This window comes from Gigantopelta aegis, chromosome 6, assembly GCF_016097555.1.
Source record: "Gigantopelta aegis isolate Gae_Host chromosome 6, Gae_host_genome, whole genome shotgun sequence".
In the NCBI taxonomy this organism is placed as follows: Eukaryota; Metazoa; Mollusca; class Gastropoda; order Neomphalida; family Peltospiridae; genus Gigantopelta; species Gigantopelta aegis.
In genome coordinates, this window is record NC_054704.1 from 43,194,271 (window position 1) to 43,208,057 (window position 13,787).

General features: G+C 34.6%; 1 protein-coding gene across 3 annotated transcripts in view; it reads right to left on the minus strand.

Moving 5' to 3' along the window:
• LOC121374195 (magnesium transporter NIPA2-like) overlaps positions 1 to 13,787 on the minus strand; it is a 28,417-nt gene continuing 14,630 nt past the window's right edge. For 2 of the 3 annotated variants that reach the window (XM_041501179.1, XM_041501177.1), the window contains 5 exons: positions 7,334 to 7,535; positions 6,583 to 6,639; positions 5,763 to 5,853; positions 5,050 to 5,210; positions 1 to 3,107 (listed from right to left, as the gene is read on the minus strand). In XM_041501179.1, coding sequence (XP_041357113.1) covers positions 2,476 to 3,107; positions 5,050 to 5,210; positions 5,763 to 5,853; positions 6,583 to 6,639; positions 7,334 to 7,481 — 1,089 coding nt within the window. In that variant the 5' untranslated portion in view covers positions 7,482 to 7,535 and the 3' untranslated portion in view covers positions 1 to 2,475. Of the gene's footprint in view, positions 3,108 to 5,049; positions 5,211 to 5,762; positions 5,854 to 6,582; positions 6,640 to 7,333; positions 7,536 to 12,350; positions 12,551 to 13,787 lie in introns of those variants that run through there. The other variant, XM_041501178.1, reaches the window with a different exon arrangement.

Consider the following 13,787-nt stretch of genomic DNA (forward strand, 5'->3'; position numbering starts at 1 on the left):
TTTAAAAATGAACCTTTAATAACTTGCACATTAATTGGCAACTGTTACATATATTTTTGTTATATACAATGCATGGATAACAGTATATGCACATGTACATGTAATGTACACACACCTTAGCAAGCTTTGAGGACCACCAGCTACTTTCACTGTCTCTTGTATAATCTCTTGACTTTTTATCCAATACTGGTTTACTACAGAAATAAACTTATTACTTTAGTTTGACAAAAACTGAATTGCAAACCTGGGCCCATGCTTATAAAACTTTTAGAGTCCAGAATCAATCTCAAATGACATCACATGCATACAATTTGTATGGCGTTGTCATGACAATAGTGTCTCAGACTCTTTATTAGAGTCTCGAGTCTGGACTCTAAAAGTTTTATAAGCACCAGGCCAGGATGTCTACTGAAGATGGACAAATGAACTTTGAATTAACATTCTCCTTGCAAAGCTTTAGCATGAAAGATCCCCACTAAATAATGATACTTTATTGTTTTCCCTAGTATATTTTAGCATGCCTCAGTAGTCTAGAGCCATCTTGCCTTAATCAGCACCATGCTGCCTTGAGATTAAACAAGCCATTTTTAATCATTCTAAAAGTGCCTTTATAAAACACCAACAAAATTTACAATTAATAATTTTAAAGCAAGCATATTAATTATATTTATTTTTATTTCAATTTATTTTGTTTTATTTTTAATGAAAAAAAAAAAAGTGCTCTGAAAATGGTGAAAATGCCCCAAAAGTGTTTAGTCTACCATACCTTGCCAAATTCCTAGGGAAAACACTATACTTATATGTTTGTAAGTTCAAATTTTAACCAAACACAAAAGCCCTACTTTCATGGTGAGTGTATCTCAAATACACAACAGTAAACAAATTATTACAATTACCAACGAATAAAACAAATCAGGAATTATCCTCTGCACCGGCAGTCCCTTCTCCCCTACCTGGACGGAGGTGGTGGCCTAGGCAGACACGTGCACCCATGACAGGGATGCGTTACAACAGCTTGTTCTGAATGTGCACATTAAACTCTATGACCTGACCTGACCTGACATTTAACATTTGTGTTAATGACAGAATAACCGATAAAAAGTGTATGACATCAGTTTACCCTGTGCACTTTACAAATATGAACTCTACATGGACCTTCAACCAAAGTTCAATATTTGGCTGAACAGGATAAAAGCCAATATCATTAATCAGTTATTGTTTTTATTCTACAATACAATATTGGGGGGAGGGGGGGGGGGGGAATTATATTTATGTTTATTTTTCTCTTTTATTTGAAATGATGATCAATATATACTCAACAAAATTAATTAAGGACCATTAGATATTTTGGGATTTTTCTTTAAATGTGGTAATAAAAATGTGTTAAAAGACTCACTGTGCATCTGTGATCAAAATTTGCTAACATAAATATGACACCTTAATCAATTTTGTTGAGGATATTTAGTGAAAAAGCTGTTTGTAAAAATAATGTCATATATGAATGTAAAAATAATGTCATATATGAAAGTTCATTGTCACATCATCAAACAACCTTTTATAAACCCGTAACTCAAAAATAATTAAGGAAATTATGTTGTGTTTATAACAAAACACAACTTTATATTCAGTTAACTTTATATTGCATTAAAAGCAATACATTCTATATATACGTTTTAAAGAATGTAATGCGATAGGCACTATGCCATTACTGACACATCATTTTCAGTTGCTTACATTATCATAGTTCATGTTCTTCCAATACAAACAGTGATTGCAGAATCTAAAAAATTAAGATTGATCCTTTTTTTTTTTTTTTTTTTTTTTTAGTACTGTTCTGCTGTACAAATGCTGCTCAACAACAATGTCAACAAGTCATAATAAATCAATTTGCATAATTGGTGACCAACGTAAAATAACAATTTCAGACTCAGTTCAAGTCATACCTAGTGGAATCATCATGATATCACTCAGTTCAAGTCATACCTAGTGGAATCATCATGATATCACTCAGTTCAAGTCATACCTAGTGGAATCATCATGATATCAGTCAGTTCAAGTCATACCTAGTGGAATCATCATGATATCATTCAGTTCAAGTCATACCTAGTGGAATCATCATATCACTCAGTTCCAGTCATACCTAGTGGAATCATCATGATATCACTCAGTTCAAGTCATACCTAGTGGAATCATCATATCACTCAGCTCAAAACATACCTAGTGGAATCATCACGATATCACTCAGTTCAAGTCATACCTAGTGGAATCATCACGATATCACTCAGTTCAAGTCATACTTAGTGGAATCATCATATCACTCAGTTCAAGTCATACCTAGTGGAATCATCATGATATCACTCAGCTCAAATCATACCTAGTGGAATCATCACGATATCACTCAGTTCAAGTCATACCTAGTGGAATCATCATGATATCAGTCAGTTCAAGTCATACCAAGTGGAATCATCATATCACTCAGTTCAAATCATACCTAGTGGAATCATCACGATACTCGGTTACTGTTACACTATCCATGTTTATGGTTTCTTCATTTTTCAACAGCAGTTCTCGGTCTCTGTTGTTGTGTGACAGATCACCATTTGGCACACTGTCCTTTCTGACACTGGGTAGGTTTGCAAGAGTTACGCTCATGTCCTTGAAAGCATTTAGTAAAAATATCCCCACAATGATCACAGCGAAGCCACATATATCACCGAGTATTTTGTCGCCGGTCATGTTTCCCCACTCTTTAAACAAAATCAACGAAGCTGCTATCACAGAGGAGGTGAAAAACACATAGTATATCGGTGTCACCACTGCCGTGTTAAAAATGTCCAGAGCACGGTTTAAATAATTGAGCTGAATTAAAATACATATGATGATAACCAACAGAAGCAGGTACGTCAGCTCATTATTGAATTCGTTCCTGCCACGGAATGTCTCTTTGATGGCAACTCCAAATCCCTTGCAGCCCATCACCGTGAAGGAGCCGAGGACAGAACAAATAGTAATGTAAACCAGGACGTTCTTGTTGCCATAGCGAGGAACAAAGTAGAATATTGCCACAAGTGCAATAATGACCACTAATACAGCAAACCCTATAAACACTGAAAAATGAAGAAAAAAATCATTTTAATGAATCTGACTATTTATAAATTAATGGGGTCAGTGAATGCTTAAAGCAATTCTCAACACTACCTACTAGTATTCGGTGACATTTGAATCTGTCAGAGAAGAAACGAAGGAAATGTTTTATTTAATGACACACTCAACACATTTTATATATGCGGATATATGGTGTCAGACATATGGTTAAGGACCACACAGATATTGAGAGGAAACCCGCTGTCGCCACTTCATGGGCTTCTCTTTTCGATTAACAGCAAGGGATCTTTTATATGCACCATCCCGCAGACAGGGTAGTACATAGTAACATACCATGGCCTTAGATAAACCAGTCGTAGTGCACTGGCTATAACGCAAAATAGCCCAATGGGCCCACCAACGGGGATCGATCCCAGTCCGACCGCGCAGCAAGCGAGCGCTGTACCACTAAGCTACGTCCCACCCCCTTTCAGAGAAAGCAAGTGATTCTTTTCAACATAAAAGTAAATATGGCAGAGACTAAAGACTTTCGAAGGTGAGTATCATAGTGCTATGATATTGTAAAACTGTCAAGGGCTATGGCGTCACTACAACATATGCCATAGCTGATGACTGTTTTATGATATCGTAGCACTAAGATAGCTTTAAAAATCTGGGCCCAGTAACTTCATGATCATAGACAATTAATAAACTTTAAGGATGAAGAAAGGAAAGGAATATTTGCTCAACAACACCTCAGCATAATTTAAACTACGGCTATTCAGTGTCCAATATTTGTTGTTTTGACATTGGTCAAAAGAGAGGAAAGTATACACCATAATAAACAGATGATTCACCACAAGTTTTTTTTAATATGGAAAATATCAACCGAGTCTATGTTAATCGGTATTTGTCGATACTCTGCCAAGACAAATACCATTAATTAGACACGGTTGATATTTTACACATTAATAAATACAAGTAGTTAATTCTGTTTATCCTATAACATTTTTATTCGATATTTAGTAAATTACAGTACTAAAGTTGCCTCTATCGATAACATGATGTCATCACGATTAGCACAAATTACTTTGACGTCACGCACTTTAACTAAATCTTATGAAAACGTTATGCTCAGGTATACAGGTCTTGATGGCTTGTAAACAAATGACCCATTCACAGCAACACATTATTACCTAGAGACCTTGAAAATATGCATATACCTTGAAATTTGCATACCATTATTAACTGAGTTAATACACTAAATTATCACATGGGTTATGACATGGGTATGTTATAGGATAAATGCTATTCCTTCAAAATAAGCTGCAAGGGATCTTTTACATGCACTGTCACCATCATCAAGACATCACAGCAGCCTTTGATGTACTAGTCACTGTGCACTGGTTAGGATGACCCCCCCCCCCAAAAACCCCAGTCTATTGAAGGCAACTGATCCTACAACCTATCGCATCTCAGACAGGTGCTCATCCACTGTAATACACCTCGCCTCAACAGAATTAAGAAATGTAGCTGCAACCAAATGATTATCCACAGCTACATGTACAATGTCATTTTGTTGCTCTGTCTTGACTAAAAATGGAGAACGTTAGTTTGTTTTGTTTAACGATACCACTAGAGAACATTGATTTATTAATCATCGGCTATTGGATGTCAAACATTTGGTAATTTTGACATAAGCTTTGAGAGGAAACCCGCTACATTTTTCCCATTAGTAGCAAGGCATCTTTTATATGCACCATCCCACAGACAGGATAGCACATACCACGGCCTTTGATATACCAGTCTTAGTGCACTGGCTGGAATGAGAAATAACCCAATGGGCCCACCGACGGGGATCGATCACAAACCGACCGCGCATCAAGCGAGTGCTTTACCATTGGGCTGTGTCCTGCTCCAAGTATGGAGAGAATAAGCTACAACAAACTAGAGAATTGGCCATACCTGGTGCGACAAGCATGGATTTGAGTTCCTTCATGTTGGCCACTTCGACTTCCTTGGGCGAGGAGATGACCATGACCGTGGAGCCGAGAATACACAGGAGACAGCCAGTCTTACCCAGCAGGTTCAGGTGCTCCTTCAGTATTCGTGATGCCAGCATAGCACTTTTAATGTAAAAAAACACAAACTATTATCTAGTATATAGTTGTAAATGAATGGGTAAATCAGTAACAGGGTTCAAACTTAAGAATTTGTCACAGAATTTTTTTTTTTTTAAATTGTGATGGGTGAAACGGCCCACCAACAGCAATTTTGAGCCTGCCTATGGCAATTTTTTAAAGTGACCTGTGCAGTGCTCAAATAAATATGAGTGAAATGTTATTTTGTTGCATTTAGACATATTTCAGATGTACAGATGTTAAAAATTGACAGATAATATACACCAGATATACTCATTTTGCTGTCATTGATGAGTTTTACTGCTGGCAGTAACTTTTATCCAGATCAATCCTAGACCTACCGCGCATCCAGTGAAACAAAAACAAAAACAAACTTTTACAAAACTAAATCATAACTATGTATCAATGTCTGGTAGTAAAAGTACAGAGTTACAAGAATTTAGACTAATAGAGATGAATCAGTTTTTTGCAAACTGTAAACTGAAAAGAAATTAAACATTTAAAAAATAAAACAAAAAATTGAACTAATGATCTCACCTAACAAGAACACTGAGGGCTCCAAGGGGAGTAACTAATGTGGCTGGGGCAAATGCATAGGCAGCAAAATTAGAAAACTCTCCAACAGTCACTGAAAAACACACATAATATTACATAAACAATATTATTCACAACTGCAAACTACTAATGTAACACTGGTAGACAAACATACTAGTACAAGGGGAGGGTGGAAGATATATTAAATACAGATAAAAAGCAATACAGATAACCTATACTTTTGTGTAGAAAATCAAAGAGGATGGAAATGTTTTATTTAACGACGCACTCAACTCATTTTATTTACGGTTATATGGTGTCAGAAAATCAAAGAGGAGACAACTACTCAACCTCATACTGCTCATACCAATAATAACCATGCCTGAACCTTTTTTGGATATAGGCACGTTAATAAAGTTTAAAAAATAATAACCGATGTAAGACCAATATACTGGCAGCACTAAAGAGGTGGATGATGTATTCAATGTAGCTTTTAGATGTTATATAAATAATGCAGACTTCTGTTTGTAAAATAAAATGGGGAGACAACTATGCAACACCTCTGACAACAAAACAAACTATGTCTTTTATATCACTGGCATTTGATTTAATTACAAGTAATGGTCTTTTTAGTTGCAACAAAACAAAATACATCTTTTCTATTATTGGTATTTCTGGAAAACAGTTTAATTAAAAAGAAAGTAATTTTTTATTTGGATTTTTTTTTTTTTTAAAGTTAACAAACTCATGATTTTAGACTATTAGAAAGATAGCTTGTCCAATTCACAGTTTATAAAGCATTATTGTTACAACATGTACTTACTTAAGATCATTCCAGCCCACCACATCCATTCTTTGAGGTAACCATAACCACCAGCACCTAAAATACCAGGTTAAGATTTAACACACTAATATAAGTACTACATAATACATGAGACAGAGACTTTACAGGGTGGACAATAGTGTTATTTCAGACAATTGGCTGCTTAAAAAACATGTCCATTGTATTACACTAAAGACAGTGGATGAGGCCTCGTTAAGACAAGTTGTGGCTTTAATGGTACCATTTGATAGTCTGGCAACCTCAGTACTAATATATAGATACATGTATGTAAGTTCTGGGCTAGTTGATTCAAAATAAAACTTTAAAATGTCCATTATCTAAACTGAAATAGGATTTAAAAAAACAAAACAATCATGGTTATATTATGTATTTGAATTTAAGATATTCAAATAAAATCCAGTTTATAAAACCATGTTTTACTTTATTAAAGCCACACCAAAATATACCACCCGATCACTTTAAATATAAATTACTATACATCTGAAAAAAGCCCTACTAAATATATATTTATCTGATCTTAAATGCCATGTTGTACAGTAACCAGTATATAAAGGGCATTCAAACACATTTCTTTGTGCATTTTCAAAGGCTACACGTTGACGAAAACAAAAGGTACTTCAAATTTGTTTTTCATTTAATAACTTATACAATTTATATATCTAAATACATGGCATTATTAATTTTTCAAGGCACATGAAATTTGAACATACTAAACACAAGTCAATCTCACCAGCTCTGTTTGACGTCTGTTTGGCAAGACGCATTAATCCCAGCTTCTTGAAAATAAAGCTTGTGCCAATGAAAAGGCTCGACATAATAGCCAGGAAGAGACCGATGTAGAAGTCTTTTAGGTCCTGCTCCGATTCCTGTCTCGTCATGTTGCCGCTTGCTGTCAGATTCACAGGTATCTCAGTGCCTGACTCATTACCACCCTGGATAAAGAAAAGTAAATACATTTTATTACCCATACGGTTCAACATAACCGAGTTAATAATAACAGTGCTGTCAAGTCTCACGAATTCGGAGTGAGACTCACACATTTGAATGTTATGTCACGCTCTCATGCCGGTACATGATTTTCTCACGCATTTTAAACATTACAGCAAAAAAAAAATTATACATATATATTTTTTGTTGTTCATTCAATCTCGACGACTGACAAACAAGCCTGCGACTGTCCGCTGGCCCGGTTAAGCATCATAAGGCATTAAAATCATATAATAGGTGTCCATGTTGTTTACTGGTCAGAATCTCGAACCATGACCAATTATCAGCGCGCTTATTTCCCGCGCTGATTTATTCGGATTCATAATGTCGGACTCCGACCAGACAAAATCTCACTCCTTGCAAAAGTTCCAACTTGAGAGCTTTGTAATAATCATACGAAGCACACGTGTAATAACAAGTGTAATGACGTAATTTTGGGAAGCGACATCATACCATGACATTGCTTCGCCAGTCCTAGCTCAGACTGCATTTGAAATAGGACGTCATTTCGTTGTCTCCTTCTAGTTGTGGCTAAAACATTTTGAGTTGGGTCTTGTTATTCATAAAAACAATAATAATAATATGGATAATAAAGAAATTATTACACCCGTGTGTGAGTCGTATTGATTTAACGAAACTCATGTACCATGGCCTTTGTTACACCAGTTGTGAAGCAATGAAATGAGAAATAGCCCAATGGGCCCACCAACAGTGATCAATCCTAAATTGACCAGACCTATTAGGTAAGCACTCTATGACTAGCCTTCATCCAACACCACCCAACACACGCCCCCTCCCCCCATTACAATGGTTAGTGAAAGGAAAGGGAAGGTGGGGAAAAAAACCCCATCTATCTGGGGTCTGGTTGTTTGAATCCTGAATTAACGTAAACTCTGATTAAGATTAACTGTAAGTTGAATTTCTTAACCCAGGGTTTGCTAATCAATGGTTAATTTTTTTTATTTTTTTTTCAACTCTGTTTTCACTAAATCTGGGTTAGCTGACAGTTACTCAGGTTTTGCGTTAACACAGGTTTTGGACAACCAGGTCACAGTTATACTCATTTCAACATTTGGTCAGTGTAGTCAGGAGTTATCAAATGTTTGAAATAATACATGTAGCTGATGATTAATTAATCGACGTTCTTTAGTGGTGTCATTAGATGAAAACCATTTGTTGTTTAGTTTCCGGTAAGACGGAAAAGGGAACCTGCTGCCATCACACTACTACTCACACCAACATTTTTATTACACACTTTCCCATCATAAACCATAACCTGTGACGCACCAATCATAAGAGCACTGATTGATTCTAAGTTTGTTTTGTTTAACGAAACCACTAGAGCACATTAATTTATTAATAATCGGCTATTGGATTTGGTAATTATGACATATAGGCTTAGAGAGGAAACCCACTACATTTTTACATTACTAGCAAAGGATCTTTCATATGCACCATCCCACAGACAGGATAGCACATACTCTTTGATATACCAGTTGTGGTACACTGGCTGGAATAAGAAATAGCCCAATGGGCCCACCAATGGTGATCGATCCCAGACCAACTGTGCATCAAGACAGTGCTTTAACTCTGGGCTATATCCCGCCCTGGTTTAACTCCTACACAAGTGCAATAAGAGTGGGTTTATAATATAGATAAAAAGAGGACCGGTCAATTCCTACTCTACCACATATGTGTTGTTTCGTTTCTTTTAATCTGGATATATCACACAAATTATTGATGCATTTAAGGATATTGTCTGTTATTTCTTTTACGTTCATCGGGGTATGAACAAAACAAAAAATCATCCGTAAACTGTTTACATAAGTTTGCGGATAAAAACGTTTTATATCCGATGAACAAAAAAGAAATAACAGACAATACTTATAATTAAATTTGAATAATACAGGCTAATAATAACACTAAAACGTCATGCTTTATTTTGAATTATTTTTTATCCATAAACAATAACGCTCAATAAAACAACTTGCCCATATAAAATGACGTCATCAGATATGATGTTCCCTGACGACGTAATTTTTACGTTCATCGAAAAATTAACAAACTCCTGTTGCTACGTCTGGACCAATGGGATGACGTTACGTGGTAATGAATGTAACAGAAATTTCATTATTACTAAACGAAAACAAATCCATATACAAAAATAAACATTGTACTGAAACTAAAAAAAACCCAACCCAGGCACATCTGGGAAAAACAGAAAGAAAGAAGAAAAAACCCAAAACACCCTTGTTTGCGCTTATCTGGTTGACTAACAAAAACTGTGCCAACTGAATATTGTACATATCGATGGATTTTTTTAGATTTTCTTTTTAATGTATACCTTTAAGAAACATCCTACTTCCTGAAATAATAAAAATTCAACCTACAAAGCAATGTCTACAATACAGGATCAGCTTTGAGCAGCCAACACTGAACACTGACCTTGTATGCACCCAATTAATGACCTATTTTATTTATTTGAAGCCTTGACTAATGGATCAATAATGTTTGAATAAATAATGTTATTAAGAGATCACCTGTCAAGATGGTAGTTTTTCCCAAGTTGAAATGTACCACAGACTATCTAACACACAAATATATATGTACAGAATAGATACCAATATTGTTAAATGGATATATCAAAAAGCAATTTGGATATCTTTAATGCTAGGATTTAAAAACAAAAAATCTAATTCTGTTCAAAATACAGTTTTGCAAAACCTATAATTAGCCAAATACAATTAAAAATGTTATTAATTTTTAATTTGGTGTTCCTTTTTTCATATTTGTTATTGTTATTATTATTATTTTGTAAGATTAACTGCATTAACTGCACTGTAACAAAATTCCATCAATATAAGTAAAAAAGATAACAATACCAAGATAAGCATCAAAAGAAAACACACACAGACCACATACCACACACCACACACTCACTCACACACACACACACAACTTCAGATGATAGGGTCTGGACCATCTTGTTAGCTGTCATCAAACTACAAAACCAACTGTGTAAATATTACACTGCTGAAGAACCCAGCTCCGAAATTACTCCCTGTTAATAAGCATCAGTACTAAGACCGCCTTGCTAATACAACTAATTAAAGGGTGTTAATAATTTTCACTTACACAAAGAACCGGCCTCAGTGGTGCCATCGAATAAGGCTGGTAGGTGGTGGGTTCGCTGCTCAGTAGCAGCTCCCACCCAGAGCAAATTTTAATGACTCAATGGGTAGGTGTGAAACCACTACACCGACTTGTCTCTCAAAAACCTCTAACCCTCTGTCCTGGACAGACAGCCCAGACAGCTGAGGTGTGTGTCCAGGACAGTGTACTTGAACCTAACTTGGACATAAGCATGAAAATAAGTTGGAATGAATGAATATATACACAGCTGGTATAACCTTTATATTTTATGCCATATGTTTCAATATAAGAAGGTTAATACCATATCAAGTATATATTATATAGCTTTCATCCATCTTTTGTGATGTCATAAACCTGTAGGCAATTTTTATTCATTAACACAATCAACATGGCAAGTTTATGGAGGGTATTGTTTACGCAGAAAATACTCATATACTAGAACAATATTTTGTTTCATTAAAAACCAAATATAATAATAATAATACATTCAAAGATTTTTAACACATTTTTAACAAAAAAATTGGAGGATTTACATACAGCATTTAATTTTCTAATTTAAAATGTTAAATTAATTATACATGTAGGCACTACTCGTAACTATGGAAATAAAACACATACAATCTGTAATAAAGAGTCTTCTGATTCCCACTGCTGTTACACAGGTTGTTGACAAGTTGAGGGTCACTACATGTGCTATACAGAGTAACACTCTCTTCGCATGATCAATGTGGATGTAAATATTGTGCGACATATGTTTAATGCAATTATTATACATAGCAACTGCTAACAATTTGACTGGTTCCCATCCTGTTCCATTCATTTAATATTAGGTGCAAAATCCAAGCTAGCTGACTTTTGATCATAATTCCATGTGTACACATGTCAAACAAACACAGAGATGGTATTAATTAAAACCTTTGAAACAACGTCCAGATTGTTGCATGTAATACATAAAGAACCACATTTTGTTTTAGAAATGCTAACACTGCTTATTCACTTACACACACACAATGGGTCAAATTTACAAAGCCTATTTGTCTTACACATGTGTAACAACACACACACACAATGCTAAAGCACCTGTGGGTTTTTTGTGGGGTTTTTTTGTAAAAGGCCCCGTAAATTCAGCCCTATATACAATGTATCTATATACAAATTTCATATTTACACACACACACACACACACACACACACAGACACAATATATATATATATCTTTCATATTTATAAGTACTTATTATACTCATATTATTATCGGTGCTAAATTTATGTGGGACATATTTATAGTTAACTTAGTCATCCCTAAGTTACATTATGTGCACATTACACATACAGTATACACACAGAAAAACATTTGTTCACGACTTGGTTACTTGTAAATTATTCACGTATATATATATAGTATGTAAACGTGTTCCAAATACCTTTCCCTATTTACATATTGAAATGGATAGGATTTAAAAATACCTATTTTCATAATAGAGATGCAGACTGTTTTGTTTACACGTATGTATCAGCCATGTGTTTTTAACAGGAGTCATCGATGGTGACACATGACCAGTCACACGCTGATGAGAATCAGCATCTGTGTGGACAAAACAACTTACCTGCATGGCGGATTTCAGGTTAAACCTCTACTTTTCACAAAGTACGTCACACAAAAGGTCCTAAGTAGGTTACGGTTATCCCATAGTGAACGTGGCTATCTACTTCTCTTAATAAACACACATACACAGTCTCCATAGTTTAAAGGGATACACTACATTAACGGTTCCTTTTTAAAAGAAATTCTGACCAAGAGTGGAGCTGGCTGATATCAAACACATAAATACCCACCACCAATGTGGTCATTACCAAAGATCCAAATATAGATTTGTGTAGACCGTGCTGTAAACTATTTAAAATAGTGACCAGCATAATGCACCCTTTGTGACTTAAGCTGGTAAATTAAGCTTAGGATTCTTATATTTACTGCCCATCCCTTAGCAAGGTATTATACATTATATATTTACAGATTGGATATAAACTGACATGGGACAACACTGCAGTTTACACATTCACCAAGCAAATCTATGTCTCACCATGTAAGGGATTTTATCTTCTTTCTTTTTTTTTACAACAAAAAGAGAGAGGAAGAGGGATAGAAAGAAAAAGAAAACAAAAAGTGGCAGAGAACAAAACAGAATAATATTTAAACACATTTAATTCTTCTCAATTTAATTAAATGGTTCACCTGTAAAATTAAAGAGTTTCAAGGTTAAATTTAAATATTCAGGCAATATACATGTGTATTTGTAACAATTAAGTAAAGAACGATATGGGAATGGTGCTTGATGATAAACCACCTGATAAATATTCATGAATACATACAGGCAACATTATACAAAGTTAATGACCCAAAACTGTACAAATCACTGAAGCTTAACTTTCTACTAGCTTGATTAGCTAAATACAAAATGACATATCAAAGTAATGATTAATATATTTAATTATTTATATATCACTCGCATAAGCTACTTATAGTTAGCAATTTGGTGACTTCTGTTTATTAATGCATAGCCAAATTCACTCCCCCGTCCACAGCAAAACAAAACACAAAAAATAACTCATTAACCATATTAATTTTTTAAGTAGCTCTTTGGTAAATCTGTTATGAAATATGTTTAACAAAATGCACTTCAATTTTTGGGGTGTTATTTGGCAAATGTTAAAAAAACAAGAGTATAGAATAGATCAAATAAATGATATTGTTTAACAATGATATCATATACAACAATTTATGTAGTAATGTTACTATCCTGTTAAATGTTACGTATACAATCTCATGTATATAAATGCAACACTAGAGATGCAAAGATAAAGAAAATTATAAAAGCATAAACCATAAATTGCCACATGATAATGTTGATACAATATATTTTTGTGCCTTAATAATAATATCTAACTATTAAGCCCTGTTTACATCTAATTTGCTTTGTCAATTTGGAATAAAAATGGTTTTGCATTGATTTCACATTGAATCATGTGTTAACACTAGAGAAAAG